Here is a 26094-nt window from a genome sequence, read left to right as displayed (position 1 = left end):
ATATTTCTGGCTGAAGAATTATAATAAAACACCAACTCGTCGTTTGAAATAAAACCAAATCCTCTGGTTTTTCATTCGATTACAAATTCTCTTTATTTGTGATATATTATCGTGTTTGTTTGGTTGGCATTTGTTTGTGTTTATTTGAGTTATTTTTTGGAGGGGTTTTATTATCTAAAATAATAGAAATTAAAATTAAAAGTAAATCGAAATGATTACATAATCAAAAAAGGAACAAAGATACAAAGGTTGTTCTTACTTAATTCTTTCGCTCTCGACGGTTTCTCCTGGAATGACTTGATGAAGTCATTGTGAGAAAATACAAAACGATAAATTATAATGAAAGGATTACTGAACACGTCTTAAAAGACGATAATAAACAAATTATGGAACGTTTACACATTATGAATAAAAATTGATCTCAATTAAAACTGAATGATTTAAAACAAATTGTACGTAACAAAAAACATCAAAGTTATAAAATCAAAAAACGAACGTTAATAAATTTAAACTTTTAAATTAACTGAAAGGTCTTCTAAGTTCGCAACATCCCGCCGCCCGTGAATCGATCTGGAGATTCACCACAAACATCCAGGACTGCTAACTTTGATGCCGGACGACGAAACTTGCCTGCCGATGTTTTCACCACTGCCGAACGAACTTGACCATCAGCCGCTGTACATACTTCCACCACCACTCCTCGCTTCCACTCACCACGCGCCACATTGCTATCACATATAACGACAACATCTCCAACTTAGTAAACCAATCGTACCATCTGCGATACGTTTCAGTTGAAATTGGCGCATTCCAATCTATATTCAATTTCCATAATTCTTGTAGGATGAGTTTTGACCGGAGTACAACGTTAGCCAAAAAACCAAATGGATCAAAAATGGACATGGTTACACTTAGCACCTCGCTCTTCGTTGGAATTCGTTGACCGTCTCGAACTGCAGAAGGAAGTTTTGAAAATTTCAAATTAAAATAAAAAGTATCAGTTTTGGGTGACCAAAATAGTCCTAAGACCTTCTCACCAGTACTTTCGCTACCACAAAAGTTTTTAAAATCCATTTTATTTCCATTTTCATCCGGTTCGAGCGACTCCAAAAGATCCGCTGAGTTTGATATAAAACCCCGAAGTTCAAAATTTGCTTCTTTATGTATTCGAATCACACTCCTGGTGACAGATAACGCTTCAACAATTGTGTCAAAACTGTCAACAAAATCGTCGACGTAATGACAGTCCACAATGGCTTTATGTGCTCTGGGCTCAAAATTTGAATAATATTCAGCGTTTAAGTTTTTGACATATTGTGCACAACAGGGTGAACACGCTGATCCAAAAATCATTGCACTCATAATATAGATGTCTGGTGATCTTGTACTGTCACCTCCTCGCCATAAAAACCTTTGCGCTGTTTGGTCTTGATATCGGATATTGACTCTGTGGAACATTTCGCGTATGTCCCCACATATACCAATTTTACGTTGACGGAATTTAAACAAAATGGAAAGAAGTGGTTTCGGTTGATATTTACATGGACCTTTCATTAGTCTCGAATTAAAAGACTCTCCATCAACTTTTGCCGCAGCATCAAAAACCAATCTTCGCTTACTATTTTTGTTTTCATTCGTCACAACAAAATGTGGGAGATACCAATTATGCTCATTCACAAAAGAAGCTTCATCTGTACTTAATTTTCTGGCGTAGCCCTTTGAAACATATTCATCAATTTTCTCATTATACCATTTAGCTAGTGATTCATCTTTTTTCATTTTTGCTTCGATTCCTTGAAGACGTCTGAGCGCCACCGAATACGTATCCTTAAATTCATAATCATCTTTATGCCACAAAAGACCAGTTTCATATTGGTTACCAATTTTTACCGTTGTATTTTTAAGGATAGCTTCGGCTCTTTTGTCTTCCTCAGACTCTACGGGCAAAACAGGTTTCATCCCAAAACCTTCAATTGAAAAATATTCAGCAACTTGCTTCTGAATATCATTATATTCGTCAACATCAATCACGCAAACCATATTGTCAGCTGACTCCTCGTTGGAGCCGAATAAAATGTTGCCCAAGGGCGTTTGGTGCACGGAAAAATTTTCATCAAGATCCATTACGTTTTGTGGTCGAACCAATCTAATGTGGGGTAATCCAATTAACAGCATAGGTGTCGCATCCAAATAATCATCAATATCAAAATTTTTTAAAATAGAAAAACGTTTTTCAAAATCTGTAATATTTAGAGATTGTTGTGGTAATTTTAAATGGTTTGTAGTTCTAACATTTTTCATCTGCAAATACTCCCCGTTCTTACTTCCAATTTCCACATCAATTCTCATAGACATTTCACTTGATCTTTTCCCACCAATCCAGCCTAGTGACAAATTACTGGATGGTCCACTCAATCCAATCTGCTTGGCAACCTTTTCCTCCAACAAAGAGATTTTTGACCCATCGTCAATAAACGCAATTATGCTTACATGGCCTTTCGGGCCTTTTAATTTCACCGGCAAATATTTAAATAAGGTTTTTTTCTTTGAACAAACATCCACTATTGTTGTTGTTACAGACGATGTGGCATTATCACCGCCATCAGCTGATGTTTGCATTTCGCCATTTCCCATATTATTATTTCGATGTTCGTTTATGTTGTTATTTTTGCTACCTTTGTGTAGCAAACGATTGTGATATCTTTGACAACCACCCACTGAACATTGCTGGCGGTTACTACATTTTTGGGAAATGTGATCTGCTCTCAAACACGTAAAACACAAGCGTTTCTCCTTTACCATCTTCCACCTGTCATCTGTGGATAAATTCTTGAATTTACTACAATAATATATTATGTGGTTTTGCCCACAAGCCACGCACGAATTCCTCCGGTTGTCATCCGTTGTTATTGCAAAAGACTGTTTCACTTTTGCATTCTGCATACCATCGACTTTAGTGGAATCATTTTCTGTGGCAAAGGAAATGTATGTGGCAACTTCTTGGAGCCATGTACTAAACTGGCGTATTGTTGGGTATTGCCCCAAAGAATTCAAGGAATATCTTGCCCATTCTTCTCGTTTTGAAAGTGGCAACTTGTTGACCAATTCTTCTAGCAACGTTAGATTACACAAATGCGGCGTTGCCCCTGCATTTTCCAAAAAAACGGTAAGATTCGACACCATCGTACTATAATTTACTATTTCGGACATTTTCTTACCAGAAATTGTAGGAAATGATCGTACCTTGGCTATTTGGGATCGAATCATTATCTGCGGACGTCCAAAATGGAATTCCAACGTTGACATCACCTGATCTACGCTTTCAGGGTGTATTAAATATGCCTCCACTTTGGCCTTGGCTTCTCCTTTGAGGGCTTTCTGCAACCGTGTTAAATTTTCTAGCTTTGTATAATTGTACATATGTGTTGTTTCTTTAAATGAAACGGCAAACATTGGCCACTGTTCCGGTTGTCCATTAAATTCCGGTAAATCATGTAATTTTCGGATTGAATTTTGCAAACTTGACGGCAAAATTTGTTGTGGCACTGGCAATAACAAATTGTCAACATTACCAGCATTACCGGCGTTTTGTGCCGCTGCAAAATTTGACGTTTGTGGTTGTAAAAACGTTGGCTTTATCGGTGTACTCTGCTGCTGTGATGGATTTAGTTGCGGCACAGAATTATCTGTTGCTCCAATCAAATTATTTTGTTGTGATTGCAGCCCAACATGTGGCTGTGATGTTGTTTTGATAGTGGTTGACGGCGTCGCTGTCAACAATCTCTGTGATTGTTGATAGTTTGATGAAGACATTTGCACATCATTACATAAAGGCGTTCCGTACGTCGCGCAAGATACCATAGGTGTAACTGGTAAAGGTGACGGCGGCAAATTATTTGAAGCACTTTGTGGTGTAAAAAACGGCATGTAATGCAATTGTTGTTGTATTGGTGCATATGATGGTGGACAGTATGTTTGTTGTTGTACAAGCGGCTGTGGAAAGAAAGGGTTAAAAAATTGCGGCGAATTCATGTTTTGGCTAAACATATGTTGATGTTCGATACTTAACTTTTGTGCCGTCGGCGTATACGGCACTCCAACTGTTCGGCTAGGCATTGACGCAACACTGTAATACATTGTAGTAGACGGCGCAGCTACTGCATTTTGATTAAAATTTGGCGGTTGCGTGACAGCAACACTTGTCGATGTTTTTGCGGCATTCATATACAACTGCAACGATGATTTTAAAGCACGAATCTCTTCTTTCAGGCTTTCCACGTTATCACTCGCTGTATTCTCTTGCAGCTCCATAATTGTTTTCTCGTGGTCACTCTCAGACGACGAGGCTGACGCTGTTACATTTTCAGGCAGCGGTTTTATTGCATTCTCATTACCTTGAGACATCTTTAATTTGAGTCGTTGGCTACGACGTACCATAAACTTGTTCCAGGAGAATTAAATAATAAAAATAATGTTACGGCTGTAACATGTAAAATAAGTTTCCACTCTGAAAATGGCCAACTAATATTTCTGGCTGAAGAATTATAATAAAACACCAACTCGTCGTTTGAAATAAAACCAAATCCTCTGGTTTTTCATTCGATTACAAATTCTCTTTATTTGTGATATATTATCGTGTTTGTTTGGTTGGCATTTGTTTGTGTTTATTTGAGTTATTTTTTGGAGGGGTTTTATTATCTAAAATAATAGAAATTAAAATTAAAAGTAAATCGAAATGATTACATAATCAAAAAAGGAACAAAGATACAAAGGTTGTTCTTACTTAATTCTTTCGCTCTCGACGGTTTCTCCTGGAATGACTTGATGAAGTCATTGTGAGAAAATACAAAACGATAAATTATAATGAAAGGATTACTGAACACGTCTTAAAAGACGATAATAAACAAATTATGGAACGTTTACACATTATGAATAAAAATTGATCTCAATTAAAACTGAATGATTTAAAACAAATTGTACGTAACAAAAAACATCAAAGTTATAAAATCAAAAAACGAACGTTAATAAATTTAAACTTTTAAATTAACTGAAAGGTCTTCTAAGTTCGCAACAATTAGTTTAAAAATACATTTTAAATCTTCGCTATTTGCTTTCTAAAAGGTTTTTACCTATTTTTTTGTCTAAAATTTGTATATAACTATTAAGAAAAGGTTTCCTTATAAAATTTTAAAAGGTCCTATTTGCGATACTTTTAGTTTTATCTCATAAATTTTTATTATTATATATTGTTCAATTGTATACTGATAGAAGAATATTCTAATAAAAAAATGATCGCACAATGGGCGTATGCGTGTTGGCTATGCAATATGTTACGTTACACATACGCACCAAAGAACAATATTCTTTCCAAATAATTGTGATGAAATATTAGCACTGAGTATTAAACTATTTTTACAATTTTTTACTTGAGCACCATACTGAAAACTATTAAAACTAGCAAGCAAAATGAAGAGTAAACATATAAATATGGCTTTATTTTTTAAAACTTTTCTTTGGGTAAAATTGATCGTCTAAATAAACAATAATAGCGTTGTTGCCAGCTTCTGCTTTGAAGACTGTCGTTCAGTTTTGGGGGTTTTCCTAGTTTTTCTTTTCGTACTTTCTGAACAAAGCTGTTCTTTCAAAGCAAATTTAACAAATATATCTATAAATAGTTTTATCATTAAACAAGGACGGAAACAGAACATTTATTATAACTATACTATTGTAAAGGTTACAAAACAAAATAGATTTGCCATCAAATTTCCGTTAAATTGAAAACAATAAAAGTCTTTTGCAACAAAACATACACTTATCCCTCGTCAAAGAGCAGATCCTTCTTTGTCATTTGCCATTAAATTAGTCAATCTGCTGGATTCTAATGAAAACAACCAACAGCTGGAAATGAAATCCACTTTAATGATATCCTAGCTAACACAGAGTGATTACAGAACGAGATTAACAAACAGATGGAACGAACAAATGAACGAAAGAAAGAAAACCCATATCAAGAAAGTAATGACACTTGACAATGACATCGGGAAAAGTTGCTACGTTTGTGTGTGCCTTTTTCCGTTGCCATTGCCATTAAATTGCAATTGTGTTAGTCATTCTACAGAGAAATGAGTGTGTTACCCACCCCATCCCCCTCTTCAAGCATTTGAAATTCATAAAACGATGCGAAAATTGCATAGTAATGTTAAATGTAGATGAACTAACGACATTCAAAGGAGAGAATGCACACGTGCAGGAGAAATATGACAACAAAGTCATGTCAGACCAGAAAAGTAATTAGAAACATTTCCCAAACTTTAGTTGCAATAAATTTGTAATAGATTTTGCTAAACTTTGACAAAGTTGTGGAGTTTCATGAAACTGGATTTGCTATGGAGAGTTACATCGGTTGGCGGTAAAAATGTGAAATTCCCATTAAATATTAATTGAGTAGATTTTAAAAATAATGGTTTATCAATCAAAGTTATTTTTAGAACTATGAAACCAAACATTCATGTATATAAAAACTATACTTATTGAGAAGGCAATTCTTTAACTATACTATTTATATCAATTGGGGATGCACTCATTTCTTTTAAAGGGTCTTATTTTTATTCTATTTACAATACAGGATGAGATAAAAAAAACTGCAACCTACTTCAAACTGCTGTAATTTCTAAGCCACTCGTCCGACAGCTGTAAAAATTATTCCTGTCATAGCTCATGATATTGTTAACAAGCGTACAAAAGAATTTTGAGTGAGAATTTTCCAGAAAAAAAGTTATTCGTGATGGAGTCCAAGCGTGATTTCCTCATATCTGGCTGGAAAAGCACAAGTGGCTGTCGTTAGAGCACTCCAAAATTTAAATGTGAATACATTTTTGCGTGATACTGGTACCGTAACCTGACGTCAAGGAAGTGGAAGGAAGAAAACAGCAAGCGACTTGATCGAAACCCGCGTCGCAGTGGCCGAAAAAAATGAATTCGGGGTAAAGCCATTGAAATTCAAGAATTTACACCGCAACAGAAAGAAAATAGACTCTAAAGAGCTGCTTCGCTTGGCCGAAAGTGGTGAACTGCCGAATTTGGTTTTCTCCTATGAGAAAACATTCGTTGTCCAGCAGTTTGTATACAAACAAAATAATCGTGTTTACTTGCCAAAGAGTTCAGCTGTAACTGTGCACCTTCGGTTGGTCACCAGAATCAAAAAGCCGGCCATGGTGATGGAGTGGGCCGCCATAACAGCCGATGGTCGCTCTCCGCTCGTATTAATCGACGTGTTTACTTGCCAAAGAGTTCAGCTGTAACTGTGCACCTTCGGTTGGTCACCAGAATCCAAAAGCCGGCCATGGTGATGGAGTGGGCCGCCATAACAGCCGATGGTCGCTCTCCGCTCGTATTAATCGACCGTGACATCAGAATAAATGCCGAATATTATAGCAAAAATATTATGGAGGGTGTATTAAAGCCTTGGGCACACAAACATATTCGCAGCTGCCACCCAAGAATGGCTACAAAATGAGGTTCCTCGCTTCATTTCCAGCGCATAATGGCCTCCAAAATCTCCGAATACCAAACCGTTGGACTATTGTGTCCGGAGTATTTTGGAAAGCAAGGTTGACACTAAAAAATACGAAAGTGTCGGGAATGGACCAAAATACCGCAGAGCAGCATTCGGGCAGCGTGTGCCGGTTTCATAGGTCAATTGAAGGCCATAATTCGTGCCAAAGGTGACCACTTCGAACAAATCAAAAGTTATTGTAAATTTTGATTTTTTGCTTTCATTCAATAAAATTTAAAAAAATCTAAAAATTATGGCGTTTGATTTTGTAGCAGTTTTTTATCTCACCCTGTAATGAAATGTATTTAATTTTTTTGGAATGATAGTCCATTTTTTGCATAAAATTTTAAGTCGATTAGTGATAACCGATTGTCGGTCCATCTGTCTGTGTAATCATGCTAGTTTAAAAAAATATATATAACGTTTGTAAAAATGAAAATAGGGACAATATCGCTTGGTTCGGTCGTATCCAATCTATTCGGTTCGAATCACCAAATGTTGACAATGAAACAACCATGTTAATGTTTACAAGGTAGGGATAAGGCAGGGAATAACTAGGTAAATTTTACCATCATTCTCCACTAATAATCAAACGTTGTTTTTTATAAAAACAACAATAAAGGGATAAAGCCTCACCTTTTTGCAACAACAAAATACTATGGTATCCCGAACAAACAAGCCAACACGGTTATATAGCGAAATATATACAATGTGTATATACTACAAAGGAAAGGGATGTTAACTAAAAAATTGTGTAGTATTTTGTGATATTTTTCATATTTTTATCGCCTGCGATTTTTTTAATTTGACTTATAATATTGAAGTGTATATTTTGTAATATTTTTTCACCTTACAACACAGGTTGGGGTTATTACTTACAGATTGTAATTATCGTCCGATCCTCACGATTCATAAGATAAAGTTAGGTTCAAAAGGGCTAGGCCTATTTTTTTAAAGATGTCCGCAATATATTTAGGGGTTTAAATGGGCCAACAACTAAAAATGTTCCTCATTACGCAGCCGTTATAAAGGTCACAAATAGAAACCAAGGGGCACAAAATCTCGCATGAAGTTACAGTTTAGGACAGCGAGTAGAATGGACTACACTTTTGTGTGAAAAAAATACCAACATTTCCATTCTACCGAAACGCTAAATATAACTTATAGGCGAAATCCAAGATCTATGATCCATTTTAAGTTTAATAATTTTTTTGCTCAAACATGTAAAGCGGAGTAGAAACAAAATTTCGTATTTAACCTCACAAAATCATTTATTTACCCCCTTTCTAGATACTATAAACGGATGCAAGCCGTGAAACTTTTTTGGTATTTGAAGCGCATCCGATGTTCATGTCCACTTTTGATAAGCGCCCGATTTCAGTGGCCACTGCGAAAATCAGCATTAACGTATACCAATTTCAATACGATCAGCTTTTTTACTAACACAGTTTTTGGATATATCTTTCTTATGGTACGATGTATAAAATAGATGTTATTCAACTCAAAGATTATAATTATAAGAAGTCCGATCGACTCTGTTTGTTCATAATTGTATATAATAACAGGAAACAAAAATTTCCAAAACGTTACTGAATAGAAGAAATAACAAAGCCTCTTATAAAAATATATTCTTTATTCAATACCATAATTTTTCGCAAACTATTCTATTACAAATAAGAGTCATATTAAATTCATGTGTACATATGTATGTGTGTACGTCGGAATGAAATACGAATTCACAAAAAAAAGAAAACCAACCTCAAACAACAGCAAATAATGCCGAAATCAAACACAGACAATCAGTTTTTTTTTTGTTTCGCACAAAATAAGCAACGTATCGCTCACTCTATTCACTTACGAACATTGCACATTAACAACTGCCATCACGTATGCCAGACAGGCAGACAGTGTTTTAAATGTAAAATTAGGTTTTGGCTTTATATTTCTTGCTTTGATATTCGAAATTCAATTAGTCTGAGAAAAGCACTTTTAGCTTGAAAGCAAAACTCGCTCACATTTTTATATGAACTATTTGATAGGTGGCATACAGTGGATTGAGTTTACATGAAGAATATATATACAGGGTGAGATAAAAAAAACTGCAACAAAGTCAAATGACATAATTTTTACATTTCTTTTTTAAATTTTATTGAAAGAAAGCAAAAAATGTCGGAAATAGCACCAAATTTTAAAATAAGTTTAGATTTTTTCGAATTGCTCACCTTTGGCACGAATTATGGCCTTCAAACGGCCATACGATGGCCGAATGTTGCTCTAAGGTTTTATCCCCTTGCCGGCGAAGCGCTAGTTTGAGGTGATCGACATTTTGGGATTTTTTAGTGCCAACCTTGCTTTCCAAAATAATCCGGACACAATAGTCCAACGGATTGGTATCCGGAGATTTTGCTTTGCTATTTTGCGCTGGAAATGAACCTTATTTTGTAACCATTTTTGTGTGGCGCGTGTTGAGTGCGATTGTGCTGAGTCTTGTTGGAATGTAAAAGGTCTGCGACCAAAATGTTTGCGTGCCCAAGGCTTTAATACACCCTGCAGAATATTTTCGCGACAATATTCTGCATTTATTCTGATGCCACGGTCGATTCATACGAGAGGAGAGCGACCATCGGCTGTTATGGCGGCCCACACCATCACCATGGCCGGCGCTTGAGTTCTGGTAGCCAACTGAAGGTGCACATTTTTAGCTGACATCTTTGGCAAGTAAATACGATAATTTTGTATGTTTACAAACTGCTGGACAACGAATGTTTTCTCATCGGAGAAAACCAAATTCGGCAGTTCACCACTTTCGACCAAGCGAAGCAACTCTTTAGCTCTCTTGAATCTATTTTCTTTCTTTTGCGATGTAAGTTTTTGAACTTTTTGGAATTTCAATGGCTTTACCCCGATAATTTGAAATTATTAACGTCCTTCGGTAGGGATTTAAGACATTCGCCCTTGGAAAGATTCACGGTCTTGAAGCTATAAACGATTGACAGACGCGCTAAAACTTTGTTGATAATTTTTACGACACAGGATTGGAAACTAATTACACCCAATTTAATATATAATAAATGTTCCTCATCATACCGATTGGTTGTGTGGCAAATATTTTTCTAGGCTCGCTCTCCTTACAAAAATACTGTGCTGTTTGGTCATTGTTTATTGCTGAAATGGGAGAGTGCTTCTGGTTGCTAACTAGCTTAACTTAAAACAATACATTCATTATTCTCTGATGTCCTTTACCAAGCAAACTTCGTACGGACAATGTTTTATGCAACTTATTTCACATTCTACTCTGATTTCGCCATTGTTGACTTTCGTTTTTTTGTTTTGCAACGTTCAACTGGTCATTCAGCCAAATAAAGTGGGTGGAGAAGAGAATTGCGATTTTTATCAACAGTTTTTTGAAATGGTTGTGGTTGTTTAACTAAAATCCATCAGTGGTTTATATACTTAGTTTTTGTAGAGGTCCGAATGCAACCTGAATAAGGTAAAGGTAAAGGCAGGGAGATCGCATAATAAATGTAATGATGGCAAAGAGAAGATGTGAAGGTCTTCAACACGATGAAAACCCACGAGGAATTCTAAAGTCAATGTATGGCCTTAAAGTCTTCTAAATTCAACGGAAGTCTTCATAGTCTTCTATAGCGAAATGAAGGCCTCAAGGTCTCCTTTAACGAAAAAACGTCCTTGAGTTATCCTATAGACAATAGAAGACCCTAAGTTCCCCTATAAAATATAAAACCTAAAGTTCTCCGATAGACAATAGAAGACCCTAAGGTCTTCTATAAACAATAGTAGACCTCCAAAGTCTTCTATAGACGATAGAAGACCTTAAGGTTTTCTATAGATGGATAAACTTAAGGTTTTCTATAGATGGATAACCTTAAGGTCTTCTGTAGGCAATGGAAGATTTCAAGGTCTGTTATGGACAGTAAAGTCCTCAAAGTCTTAAGTTCTTCTTTAGGCAACAGAAGACCTTAAGGACTCCTACAGATGATCTCAAGGTTTCCTATAGACGAAAAAACGATCTTAAGTTCTCCTATAGGCAATAGAAAACCCTAAGCTCTATAGACGATAGAAGACCTCGAGGTCTCCTATAAACGTAGAAGACCTCAAGGACCTCCTATAAACGATAGAAGACCTCAAGATCTTCTATAGACGATAGAAACCTCTCCTATAGACGAAATAACGACCTATAGATAATAGGAGACCCTAAGTCCTTTTGTAGACAATAAAAGAAGTAAAGTTTTCCTATAGACAATAAAAGACCTCAAGATCTATAAACGATAGAAGACCTCAAGGTCTCCTATAAACGATAGTAGAGCTTAAGGTCTTCTATAGGCGATAGAAATCTCAAAGTCTCCTATAGACGAAAGAAGACCTCATGGTCTCCTATAGACGATGGAAGACTCAAGGTCTCCTATAGACGATAGAAGACCTCAAGGTCTCCTATAGACGAAAGAACACCTCAAGGGCTTATATAGAGTCTCTTGTATACGATAGAAGACCTCAATGTATCCTCAAGGGAACCTGTAGATGATACAAATCCTCAAGGTCTCCAATAGACAGTAGAAGATCTCAAGGTTACCTAGACACCTTTTACGAACGAGGTCAAGGTCTCCTATAAATGCTAGAAGACCTTAAGTCCTCCTCCAGCGCACAATGGCTACCAAAATCTCCGGATACCAATCCGTTGGACTATTGTGTCTGGAGTATTTTGAAAAGCAAGTTTGGCACCAAAAAATACCAAAGTGTCGATCACCTTAAGCAAGCGTTTTGCCGGGAATGGGCCAAAATACCGCAGAGAAACATGCGGGTAGCGTGTGACGGTATCATTGGCCGTTTGAAGGTCATAATTCGCGCCAAAGGTGACCAATTCGAACAAATCTAAACTTATTCTAAAATTAGATGCCATTTCCGACATTTTTGGCTTTTATTCAATAAAATTAAAAAAAAAAAAATGTAAAAATTGCGGCATTTGACTTTGTTGCAGTCTTTTTTTTATCTCACTATAAGACCTTTCATGTACGAGGTCAATGAAGAAGACCTTAAGGCCTGCTATGAATAATAGAAGACCAAAGAAGACATCTTGGTCTTATGTATACCTAAGAAGACCTCGTGGTATTCTGTAGACCTTAGAAGACTTCATGGTCTTGGAACATCCCTCGGTCCCACATAGACCATAGAGACCTCTTGTTCTTGGTTCATTATGTTCCTCTCTTGTTTGTCTTGGTCTTCTGTAGACCTTAAAAGACTTCTGGGTCTTAGAAGATCCCTCTGTCTTATATACATACCCCATAGAAGACCTCTTGTTCTTGGATCATTATGTTCACGCGTCATTAGTTGTATCCTTGCTTTTATTTTCGTCTTTTAATTCCTTAATCAATTTCCATGCCGGCGGGTGTGTAAGTCAGGTCGCCAGAATACAAGAACCACAATTAAAATCTCCGCATTAATCTCAGAGAAATTAAAGATTAATTCCATATCATTAACGAAATAATAATATCCTCATTTGGGGATTTCATATGACAACAGGGTTCAATACAGAAAGCATAAATTTCATATCGTATTCACGTGCATATTTAAGCAACTATCATAAGCCAATATTTAAAATTAACATCATATCTGGTTAAACAAGTAGAAAATATTATCGCATCAAAAGCACTTATTTTATTTATTCCGCACTTTGGCCAAAGTAAAATGTATTACGCTGAAGAACTCTTGTTTATTTAATTCGCAAAAATTTAATTTTGCTCTCGTTCGTTGCTTTCATGTGAAATGGTGCATTTATGGCAAACGATAATGTGGCGTTGAATACCAAAAAACGCAGTCATTCCTGTTGAAACCCCAAGTTGGTGCTATGTATTGCGTGCATTTGGTTGTACTGATGTGGATGTGTGAGTTTGCGTGTCTGTGTTTGCCGAATTTATTCAAAGGATATCTATATGTAATTTCAGTTTTGGTTGTATAAATTCTTTGCCACAAATCCTTTGCGTTTGTAATGCAGAACATTTTTCTGTCTACAAAGAAAGGCAAACATACTGACAGACTGGTGGACGGACGGACAGACAGACGAACGTAGGGATGGATGGCTGGACGAGCTGAACCCAATGGAATACTGCAGTTGTTGGTTTTACTTATACATATCCTTATTTTGTATATAGATTTGTGATAATGTGTTAGTGTTGTGTGTGTGTGTATATGAAAATTTTGTTTATGTAATGCATAATGGAATTGTCATTGATATGAGGCATAATGCTGAACACCACAAAGAGTCAGTCTGCCAAAATGCATTGTCCTCATCGAAAACTGTGTTTGGCAAACACAGCCCGAACGATAACAGTCGGGGACAGTATTGATTTAAATGAAATAATAAAAAAGAAGAAGAAGAAGAAAAAAACTGAACAAAAATGTAGCCCATAATCTTCTCGTGTGACATTATTTCAAGCCAAACCAACACCAAATACCCAAATAAAAAAACTTGCAAATATTTTAAATCGTATTTTTAGAGGATTTTTAGTTTGCGGCAATAAAGGGGAAAATAATCTCACATACAATATATTTTTGGTTTTTCTTTCTTTCAAATATTTTTGCTATGCAATGTATTTAATCCATGAAAAAACGACAATATTTTTTATTGGATATTTTTGTATGCTCTGTATCTTAGAGGCATACCACAAACCAGATTGGGGTAGGCTTAACAAATGGCAATTTGAAAATACTTTGTCATATAACGATGACAAAAACTATTTGGGAAACGAGTTCTTTTTTGCGCATTAGTTCTTACAGAGTATGTTTTTCGAAATTAGATAGGCAGAGAGTAATGCAGATTACGGTCGGGGTGAGCAATTTTTTGTATTTTATAGAGTTCATATTTAAAAAGATGCATGTACAGGGTTGCCCATATTTGACGGACCCATTCCAATTGACGAGGCTTGTCCGCAGGCAACATTCTTTGCGTCAATTGAATTTTGTACTGCTCAGAACGGCGATTTTGGGATGTTCTTGGGGACCTCTCAACACTGGCTCGTACGGCAGCGCTATTCTCGGCCGATCGCCTTGGTCGACTTTTATATGGCCTCTTCGGATTAGAAAGAGCCTTACCAGTCGAAAATTTTTCGTATAAACGCTTAATGATGTTCTTAGAAGGTGCACTTCTCAAATTTTTTAATGTTTTAAAAGCACGTTGAGTTTTCACAATTGTCTTCTTCTGTTGAATGTAAATTTCAACTATTTCGCGTGTCGTGTATTGGTTCATGGTACAAATCTGCTTGGACTGACGCTTCAAACGCGGTATGTCATTAAGCGATGTGACATCTCCGTCAAATGTTATGGCATTGCCAGATGGGTCCGTCGAATATGGGCAACCCTGTACAAGGCGAAATAAAAAAAAACTGTAACCAAATTCAGACTGCTGTCATTTCTAAGCCACTCGTCCGATAGCTGTTAAACTTATTCCAGTGACAGCTCATTATATTGTTTACAAGCGTTCAAAAGCATTTTGGTGAGAATTTATCCAGAAAAAAATTTATTCGTGATGGAATTCAAGCGTGATACTGGTAGCGTAGCCCGACGTTAAGTGGACGGAAGAAAACAGCAATATCAGCAGAAATGGTTCGAAAAGTAAAGAAGCGACTGGATCGAAACCCGCCTCGCAGTGGCCGAGCTGAACATCTCGCAATATTCCATTCGGAAAATATTGAAAACGAGCTCGAGGTAAAGCCATTGAAATTCCAAAAAGTGCAAGAACTTACACCGAATTTGGTATTCTCCAATGAGAAAACATTCGTTGTCCAGCAGTTTGTAAAAAAAACAAAATGTTTACTTGCCAAAGAGGTAAACTGAAAATGTGCACCTTCGGTTGGCCACCAGAACTCAAAAGCCGATGGTCGCTCTCCGCTCGTATTAATCGAACGTGTCATTAGTATAAATACCGAATATTATCGTGTGTTAAAGCCTTGGACATTCGAACAGGACTCGGGGTAAAGCCATTGAAATTCAAAAAAGTGCAAGAACTTACACCGCAACAGAAAGAAAATAGACTCTGCTTCCCTTAGCCGAACTTGGGTTTTCTCCAAAGAGAAATCATTCGTTGTCCAGCAGTTTGTAAACAAACAAAATGATCGTGCTTACTGGCCTAAGAGGTCAGCTACAAATGTGCACCTTCGGTTGGCCACCAGAACTCGAGCGTCAGCCATGGTGATAGTGTGGGCCGCCATAACAGCCGATGGTCGCTCTTCGGTCGTATAAATCGACCGTGGCATCAGAAAAAATGCCGAATATCATAGCGAAAATATTCTGGAGGGTGTATTAAAGACTTGGGCACGCAAACATTTTGGCCGCAGACCTTGGACATTCCAGCAGGACTCAGTACCATAGCACTCAGCACGCGCCACCCAAGAATGGTTAGAAAATGATGGCACTAAAAATTACCAAGGTGTCGATCAACTCAAGCAAGCGCTTCGCCGGGAATGGGCCATAATACCACAGAGCAACATTTGGGCAGCGTTTGACGGTTTCATTGACCGTTTGAAGGCCATAATTCGTGGCAAGGGTAACCAATTCGAAAATTTTCTAAACTTATTCAAAAATTTGATGATATTTCCGACATTTTTTGCTTTCATTCAATTAAATTTAAAGAACGATTAAAAAAATTATGGCGTTTGACTTTGTTGCAGTTTTTTTACCTTACTCTGTATAGCACAGGCGACCTACTCGGGCCTAGACTTTAGAGGAATAGTAGGGAATTATTCAAGTCGAAGAAGCTGTCAAAAGATTGTGTTAATAAAAGAATTTTATAATTTTTAATCGCTGACAAATTCTATATACTCTCTGTTACATGGTGGGATGATTTCTTAGGTCTCCTATAACGACTACATTCCTGGCGAATTTTAAACCTCCTTTCTAACTCTATGTTACTTTACAAGGCCTATCTTATGGATACCTATAAATAGGCTATCTTCTGGACAACTTATTGGTCGACTAGGAAGGTAGACTACTTCTGCTCTAAAGTCCTTCTTTCTGGTCTCTGTTAAAGAGTCCATTCCAGGTATATTTGTGTCATACTTGTCTCTATATTTACAATTTTTTTTTTTTTTTTTTTATAATTGTGTCTTTATTTGCGATCTATTTACAATACAAAAATAATAAGCAAATAAGTTAACTATCATCAAAAACCATCACATTATCGGTTAAGCTCCATTAAACTTAACACACAAATACAATATTTCAAAAGAATGACTTTTTCTACTTAACTAATATACAATTTAATCATGTTAAGAATGGCAAGTCAAGGACATTAAGTCTTTTCAGTCGTTTTAATTCATTTGTGTCATCAAGAAGAGTTATGGCTAGAATATTTGAGTGACTACTAAGTCTGTTGAGGTAGTTTGTGCTATACTTCCTTATTTCGTCGCGAACAATTTCTACTTTAAGGTCCTTATGAATATTTTTGTTGCTCATATACCAGGGCGCATTTGTGATCAGTCTCAATGTTTTTGATTGATACCTCTGCAAAATCTCAATATTGGAGTTGCTTGATGTACCCCAAAGCTCAATTCCAAATGTCCAGATTGGTTTTAGCATAGTTTTATATAGCAGAAGTTTATTTTCTAATGTCATTTGTGATCTTGAGCCCAAGAGCCAAAACATCCGTTTTGTTTGTTTTTCAAGCTGTTGCCTCTTCAATTGTATATGTTTCTTCCAAGTTAACCGTCTATCAATGTTTAAGCCTAAGTATTTTACGTAATTAGATGATGGTATAACTTCACCATTTAAATATACTTCTGGGCAGTCACCCCTATTAAGGCTAAAAGTTACATGGGTTGATTTGTCAGCATTTACTTTTATGTTCCATTTCATGAGCCATTTTTCAATGAGGTTTAAATGTTCTTGAAGTATTTCTGAGGCATCAACAGAGGACTTATTTACAGCTAACACCGCTGTGTCATCTGCATATGTGGCTACTGTTATTTTGTCATCAGTGGGAAGATCATATGTAAATATCGTATATAAAATTGGCCCCAAAACACTGCCTTGGGGAACTCCAGAGTTTATACAACCTATATCTGATTGTTCATCATTAATATTAACGAAAAATCGTCTTTCACTGAGGTACGATTTCATCAGCAGGTAAAAAGGGGTGGGCAATAAAGACTTTAATTTAAACAACAATCCATTGTGCCAGACCTTATCAAATGCTTGTTTAACATCAAGGAAAATGGACGAGCAGTATTGCTTATTCTCCAAGCAATTTCTTATTGTTTGAACCACATTTACAATTAAGCCTCTCTTTTAGTGATTGATAAAAAAATGGTCTGTAAATTGTCATTTTGGACTATCAATTGTACAGCAGTTTATATGAATGACTTTTAAAAATCTCATAAATTCATTAAAATAATAAAAAAATATATATTTTGTTACATCTTTTGTAATTGCTCCAGCCTTCACACTAATTTGATAGGTTACGATCAATTGTGTCTGTCAACAATTTCCAATCGAATTTGATATCTACCACTTTTGTCGACTTTGACAATTTTAATGCCGAAATTATTGCTTTAAATGGGTGCAATTTCTTGTCAAATAGTAAAAATGGTAATGTTATTTCCCAATATCCTCAGCACCATTTTAGGACACTTTTCAAAAAAATAAATAAATAGTATCACAATTATTTAAATTCTCTATTGACCACAAAGTCTTCAATTATTTACATTTCCCCAAAAAAAAAGTTAAACATGACCTCCAAATTATATTGTTAACAGTAATTTAAACGCTGTGTGTTTCCTCTCCCTCTTTTTTGTTTACAAACATAAATTGATAAAACAAATATAGCCCCCCAAAACCACCATTGGGTTTTCCTTTTTATTTTTGTTAGCTTCGACATGTATTTATCCAATATTGATGACCTCGTACTTCAATTAATTTAAAAAATCGGTTATGCAAAAAAAGTTCGACGAAATTTGTTTAGCAAACAATTTTAGAGCCTTTTAGCACTCAACGCTTGGCTTATCATGCAGGTAATCTTTTAAATGAATTAACTTAATTAAACACATCACCTGGGCTACCTTGAATAATGAAATAGAAAACGAACAAATTGCTAAAAAAAATAAACACAAACTTTGCAAAGAATGGGAAAAAGACACTGACTGCTGTTGCTGCTGTTACTGCCACCATATGGCAAACATCTGTGATGTTGTTCTTGGTGTTCAGCTGCAATGCAACAAATTGTGTCGGTGTCTGCTGTAATGTACAGTGTTCAATGAAGGTAATAAAGCAAGTAAGAAATGTACCGACAAGTGAATGATATAGACATGTGAGAATGTTTTACGACAATTGAGCGATTCAATACGTAAGCAAGATAGACGACTTGACGACATATACATAACGCCATATTTTTTACATTATTTTAATTTTATTGAATGAAAGAAGAAAATAGCATGAAATTTTAGAATAAGTTTAGATTTGTTCGAACTGGTTACCTTTGCCACGAGTTACGGCCTTCAAAGGCCAATAAAACCGTCACACCCTGCCCGAATATTGCTCTGCGGTATTTTGCCGCATTCCCGGCAAAGTGCTTGCTTGAGGTGATCGACACTTTGGTATATTTTAACTTCAATCTTGCTTTCCAAAATACTCCAGACACAATAATCCAACGAATTGGTATTCGGAGATTTTGGTGGCCATTGTGGGCTGGAAATGAAGCGAGGAACCTCATTTTGTAACCATTCTTGGGTGGCGCGTGTTGATAGCGATGGTGCTGAGAACGGTTGGAATTCGTAGATTTTGCTGGCCATTGTGCGCTGGAAATGAAGCGAGGAACCTCATTTTGTAACCATTCTTGGGTAGCACGTGTTGAGTGCGATGGTGATGAGCCCGGTTGGAATGTCCAATGTCTGCGGCCAAAATGTTTGCGTGCCCAAGGCTCCAGATGCCGATAAAATTCGGCATTTGTTCGGCTGTTATGGCGGCCCACACCATCAGCATGGTCGGCGCTTGAGTTCTGGTGGCCAACTGAAAGTGCACATTTTCAGCTGACCTCTTTGGCAAGTAAACTCGATCATGTTGTTTGTTTACAAACTGCTGGATAACGAATGTTTCCTCATCGGAGAAAACCAAATTCAGCAGTTCACCACTTTCGGCCAAGCGAAGCAACTCTTTAGCTCTTTTCAGTCTATTTTCTTTCCGTTGAGGTGTAAGTTCTTGCACTTTTTGGAATTTCAATGGATTTACCCCGAGCTCATTTTTCAATATTTGTCAAATGGAATATTGCGATATGTTCAGCTCACTAGCCATTTTTCGGCCACTGCGACGAGGGCTTCGATCAAGTCGCTTCTTTACTTTTCGAACCATTTCTGCTAATGTTGCTGTTTTCTTCCGTCCACTTCCTTGACATTGGGCTACGCTACCAGTATCACGGTAACGAGCGATGGTACGAGACACAAAAGATCTATTCACATTTAAATGCTAGAGTGCTCTAACTATAGCCTCTTGTGGTTTTCCAGCCAAATATCAAGAAATCACACTATCACGCTTGAATTCCATGACAAATAACTTTTTTTCTGGAAAATTCTCGCCAAAATGCTTTTGTACGCTTGTTTTTTTTTGCAGTTTTTATCTCACCCTTTATTGTACCTATTTTTCTATATATCCGATATCTTGGCTATCAGCATCACTGTAATGGTCAGAAGTGACCTTTAAATGTATTTGAGATTTGGCCAGGATTAAAAATATTCGCCGTTTAGTGGACATTTTCGTATTTTTTTTGACATAAAAATAGGATTTAGTTTACCCGTTAAATATTGTCATATGACCTCCAAGCCCTCTCTGTCCAACCCACCAGCCCCAAATTCTAATTCCATGCAAAACTCCGCGTCGATTGGTTTATAATTATGTAGAGCAACAGCAAAATCAGGAAATTTTTCCGTTTTTGGTCTCATCTCTAAAAACAATAAGCTTCTTTTCTGACCCTAACCCCACCTCCATTTTCAATTTCGTGAGGATCGGTCCATAATTGTCCTCACACATAATCGCCCTAACATATAATGTTGTAGGTATAAAAATGTAATGGTAAATTTAAATGCTTTCAAATAAGAAAAGGGGAAACGTATTAATAATTGGCCGGTGGTCGACCTCCTAATAATATGCAGATCTGCCTAGAACTTAAATTTCTATAAGCAAGTTTAGGTCGATTTTCCGAAAGATTGCCCTATATATATCAAATGCTGCCAATTTTGTTACAATTTGCAAACCAATTTGGTCTTACTACTTTAAATCTGGAGGTCAGGTTAGTGCGAAATAAAAGCCTTAACAAATTGGAATTTACTGATGTGGTTCACAATGAAATGTTTTATAATTTTGCAGAAGTCTTCTGCAATAAAGTATTAATGAAAAATAATGTTCTTCATTTTTGTAAATTTTAACAAAAAAAAAAAAAAACATTCATTTGTTGGACACTGTAAAGTAACGTAAAATAATAACAAACCCCCTAATATGTCCCCAATACCACCAAACCAGAATGTTCTACCTATCACTAATTGGATTCCCCCTGACCTTTAACTGAGGCACTCACACAAAATGAGGGGTATCAGTTTCTATGATGGTACTATGCAAGAAGAATGAGTGTCCCTAATCAAAACGTTTTCAAATTGTCTAGAATGCAAAAATAAATTCAGGGCACACAGAAAAAGAAACCCACCTATGTTTATACATAGAAAACAAATTGATATACCTAGCTTACTTAAGAATACGTTGAGACGAATAGGAAATTCATTAGTAACTGATTACATTAACGTTACCATTTTGTGTACAAAACCATTTACTACACTTTGCCAAAAATCCCTACACAACATGAGGGGTTGTTGACTGTGGTCTTGTCGTGTGTGCATGTGTGTCCTTGCCAGGCCAACAACGCAGACATGCAGTCTTGTTGCTGCCTATTGATGCCATTCAGAGATAACCGGAACCCAAAACAGGATGATGGCTCTCCCCAACCTAGCAAATAACAGCTGAAATACTTTGACATGGCGCACAGACAAACAAACATTAAAATGCCTAAAAGCATTCTATGATTTATTTATGCAGCACATCAGTCTGTGGAATACAAACCTAGGTTCGCACTCCAACCATTTAGTTGTTGTGAAAAATGTATGTGTGTGTGCGAGCGAGCGTAATAATTACGGACTAGCCAAAAAAATTTGATTTGTGAAAAATTTTAGCACCACAAGCTAAGTAATACAAAGTAATAAAAAATTCATACAATCGCAATTAGGACGCATTTAAATTTATTTTTTTATTAAAATTATTATATATTCTTAAGAAACACACACTGAACATATAAATTTGAGTGGAACCAACGAAAATATTTAGCTCTCAAATATAATGTACAAAAAATGCGAAATGAACACTGAAATGAAATGTCGTGTTTTTTGGTATAATTTATTCATTTTAATCTTTGAAATGTCCAAATAAATTTATGACATTGGAAGTTATATATTAGTAATTAAATTTTACAGAAATATTCTACATTTAAGTTACCATTATTTTATGCAGAGATATGAAATTTGGTACAACAGCTTATATAAAGGCTTACATATAACCTATATTGTAATTGACAACGGATTCAATACATTTATAACCTCAGCCTTGTAAGAGGAAATTCGTTTCAGTAAATGTGGAATAGATATAGCTATTTTGTTGGTGCAAACTATACAGGATGTGATGAAAAAACCGCAACCAATTTCAAACTGCTGTCATTTTTAAGCCACCCGTAAGTGAGCTATTAAAATTATTCCAATGATAGCTCATTATATTGTTTAAAAGCGTACAAAAGGATTTTGGTAAGAATTTTCCAGAAAAAAAATATTCGTTATAGAAAAAAAATATTCGTATAGTTATAGTGTGATCTCTTTGGCTGGAAAATCACAAGTAGCTATCGTAAGAGCACCCCAGCATTTAAATGTGAATAAATCTTTTGTGTCTAGTACCATCGCTCTTTACCGTGATACTGGTACCGTTGCCCGACATCAAGGAAGTGGACGAAGGAAAACAGCAACATCACCAGAAAAGTTTTGAAAAGTAAAGAAGCGACTTGATCGAAACCGCGTCGCAGTGCCCGAAAAATGGCTCGTGAGCTGAACATATCGCAATATTCCATTCGGCAAATATTGAAAAATTAGCTCAGGGTAAGGCGGCAAGAGAAAGAAAATAGACTCAAAAGACCTAAAGAATTGCGTCGCTTGGCCGAAAGTGGTGAACTGCCGAATTTGCTTTTCTCCGATGAGAAAAAATTCGTTGTCCAGTAGTTCGTAAACAAGCAAAATGATCGTGTTTACTTTCCAAAGAGGTCAGCTGAAAATGTGTACCTTCGATTGGTCACCAGAACTCAAGCCAAGGCCATGATGATGGTGTGGGCCGCCATAACAGCCCATTGTCACGCTACGCTCGTATTTAACGACCGTGGCTTCAGAATAAATGCCGAATATTATCGCGAAAATATTCTGGAGGGTGTATTAAAGCCTTTGGCACGCAAACATTTTGGCCACAGACCTTGGACATTCCAACAGGACTCAGCACCATCGCACTCAGCACACGTCATCCAAGAATGTTTACCAAATGAGGTTCTTCGCTTCATTTTCAGCGCACAATGGCCACCAAAATCCCCGCCTACCAATGCTTTGGACTATTGTGTCTGGAGTATTTTGGAAAGCAAGGTTGGCACTAAAAAATACCAAAGTGTCGATCACCTCAAGCAAGCAAGCAAGGCCAAAATACCGTAGAGCAACATGCGGGCAGCGTGTGACGGTTTCATTGGCCGTTTGAAGGCCATAATTCGTGCCAAAGTTGACAAATTCCAACAAATCTAAACTTATTCTAAAATTTGATGTAATTCCGACATTTTTTGCTTTCATTCAATAAAATTTAAAAAAAAAATGTAAAAATTATTGCGTTTGTCTTTGTTGCAATTTTTTATCTCACCCTATAATGATACCTCCTGATTTAAATTATTTTGAACATTTAAGCTATTTTAAAGGTAGAAAATTACATTTTGCCATAGCCCCATATAAGGAAATCTCTCAATGGTTCGTATTTTGACAGTTTTCGTTGTAATTTGCAGAGAACTTATTTGCAATTTGGTACTTGAATCTCATCTGAAGGAAAATTGCCAATATAGGTTTACGTTAAGATTTGCCTTCGATGGGTACATCCCAATGTTTCGTATTTTATTCTATCTCGCAACACCATTAAATCGAATTGTCTGTAATTTGGTATTTGGAGTTCCCATGACAATTTTAAAAACAGCCAAGCAAAAAATCTCATTACCAAATATTGGGATTATTAAGTAAATTTTGGAATTACTTCAACATAGGCAAAAGGGACAACAACGCAGTAGTTCAATTGTAAAAACGATAGTTTTGATTTTGGGGTTAACTTCGCAACAATTCATTTTGGAAATTTTATACGAATAACTCATTATCTTTCGGCTGATAAATCAGAGAATATATAGTAGACATTATTTTTGGGATATTGGAGTATATGTAGTTGTCATTACCAGTAATGCTAAAAGGAGCACATATGCCTCCCACATATTTCTGATTTATCAGAAATTTGGGTTTTTCTTTTTCAATACTTGTTGATTTCCTCCTGACGAATACAAATACTTACAAAACTACTACAAACCAAATTCTTATTTCAAACTTTCGGGTAGCTTGGAATATATTGTTATTGTGTTTTTTGGTAAAGTCCATCAGTAAGTATCACTTTTACTCCAGAATACTGGAAAATTAAAGAGCTTTCTTTTAGGCGAAATTATCATCCTCGTCGAGATGATATCATATGAAAAGTCTTCAACATTGTGTAAAACCGTTTTTAAACTTTAAATTTTGTGGTGCCTTCACTGTGGCAATAACAGTGAACAACTCTCTAAGGAATTTCAGACCTTTTTTCTTAAACACCTCTAGGAATATTTTCCCTTGTAACTACACCTTAATACACAAAAAAACCATACATACACCCCACAAAGTGCTTCCATCACAAGCAGATATGTGTACAAAGAGGTTGGTAATAGCATGTGTGTTAGAACGTTGCATGTTGCATGTCTAATTCAATTTTAGCCGACCTTAAGAGGGAATTTTTGCACTTTTCTTTTTTGCTCGCTCTCTCTCTCTCCCTCTTTCCGCAATCCATTTAAAATGCTATTACAACGGGCCCTGCCATAGACATGAGTAATACCGTCTTGAGCGGTATTTAAGTTGCAATTTTATGAATTTTCCTGTCTCTTCTTAGCCGGTATTATCAAGGACTTTGGCCATACACACACACACGTTCGTTCATCGATTGCAACAAGTCGTTTTCATATTTTTCTTTCATAAATATACTTTCAAAGCGTCGAACGTAATCATCTGCTACTTAGGCAGAGTGGGCGAATCAATGTTAACATAGGAGTCATTTCGTGAGAAGATGGATAAACAGAATTTCTAAAGAAAAAATGATTTTCCACTGTTATAGACTATAATGTGGAAACTCAATTATATTAAACAAAAGTTAGATATTCCATAATTATACCTTAAACATAGGAGTACACTTTTTATGAAATGTCTCATATGCCATACACTTTTCTTTTACCTATTCTGCCATAGATGAAGGTAAAAGAAATTTCACTGCAGACCGCACGATTATTAGTTAGTTCCTGTTGTTGCTAGAAGTAATTACCCCTATTAAAATTGTTGTTAAATTGGCTGTTATTAAATTGTGAAATACACAAAAGTTTAGAAGTGGCAAGTGCACAGCGTTCCCAGCTAGTTCAATTGCAAGACAAAAACTTTTCTGAAAATGTAATTTAATTTCAATGGTATCGAGTATGAAGGAAACAATGTTGTACATACCAGACAGGATACATTGTTTGTCTCTCATTTAAAATTATATTTAATGGTATATTTGGACAACAGCTAACTAATTGATAACAATTAAGCAGATGTATTTAATTAGAAGTTGCAATATGTACATTGCAGACCACGTTTAGCAGCCCATAGAAACTTTCATGCAAGAAAATTTTCTTGTGGGTCTATGTGTCTCCCAAAAATTGGGTAGTCATATTTTCCCTGCATTCTAGCCTACTGCTGGAAATGACAAATTTATACTCCTTGCTAGACCAGGAACCAAAAAAATTATAAAATGTTTATAAACAACTATCCGGCGAGGTCCGTGTTGCCGGCCCGTTCTTTCAGTCTTTAATGCATATTTGTTAAAGCATAATAAAGCACAGATCTGACTTATGTAAGTGGCACAATTTTTATTATAAGTAATGACACTACAGTAACTTCCAAATAGAAATAAATATTCACGGCAAAAATTATAATATATGTTCACCTACCGTCAATTTTATATACTCTAAATAGGGTAAGTGTACCAGTAGTCGGCACTTTTAGGCTTTTCAATATTTCAATCCTTCGACATTCTGAGTGAAATCTTTCAATTGCAGAAAAATAAAGTTGTTCAGATTCCATATTTTGTTTAGTTTCCGAAATAATAAACAACAATTG

General features: G+C 36.1%; 2 protein-coding genes across 2 annotated transcripts in view; one reads left to right on the top strand and one right to left on the bottom strand.

Annotated features, from left to right (window-relative positions):
• LOC101890154 (myb-like protein AA) overlaps positions 1-26094 on the top strand; it is an 86832-nt gene that overhangs the window by 45370 nt on the left and 15368 nt on the right. The gene's annotated exons all lie outside the window — the stretch shown is intronic.
• LOC131800430 (uncharacterized) lies at positions 3016-5068 on the bottom strand. Its single transcript, XM_059132172.1, has 2 exons — positions 3244-5068; positions 3016-3146 (listed from the first exon to the last, which is right to left on the bottom strand). Exons 1-2 carry the CDS (start codon positions 4435-4437, stop codon positions 3120-3122), a joined length of 1221 nt encoding a protein of 406 aa, XP_058988155.1. The 5' UTR covers positions 4438-5068; the 3' UTR covers positions 3016-3119.

Source organism: Musca domestica, unplaced genomic scaffold, assembly GCF_030504385.1.
Source record: "Musca domestica strain aabys unplaced genomic scaffold, Musca_domestica.polishedcontigs.V.1.1 112, whole genome shotgun sequence".
Lineage (NCBI taxonomy): Eukaryota > Metazoa > Arthropoda > Insecta > Diptera > Muscidae > Musca > Musca domestica.
This window is presented reverse-complemented; position numbering and strand designations above follow the sequence as displayed.

Bases quoted from the DNA above. Each gene is read 5' to 3' on its own strand.
- LOC131800430 (XM_059132172.1), bottom strand. From the start codon at position 4,437: ATGGTACGTCGTAGCCAACGACTCAAATTAAAGATGTCTCAAGGTAAT. The intron at 3,147-3,243 runs GTACGATCATTT...TGGAAAATGCAG, and splicing joins TTCGATCCCAAATAGCCAAG to GGGCAACGCCGCATTTGTGT.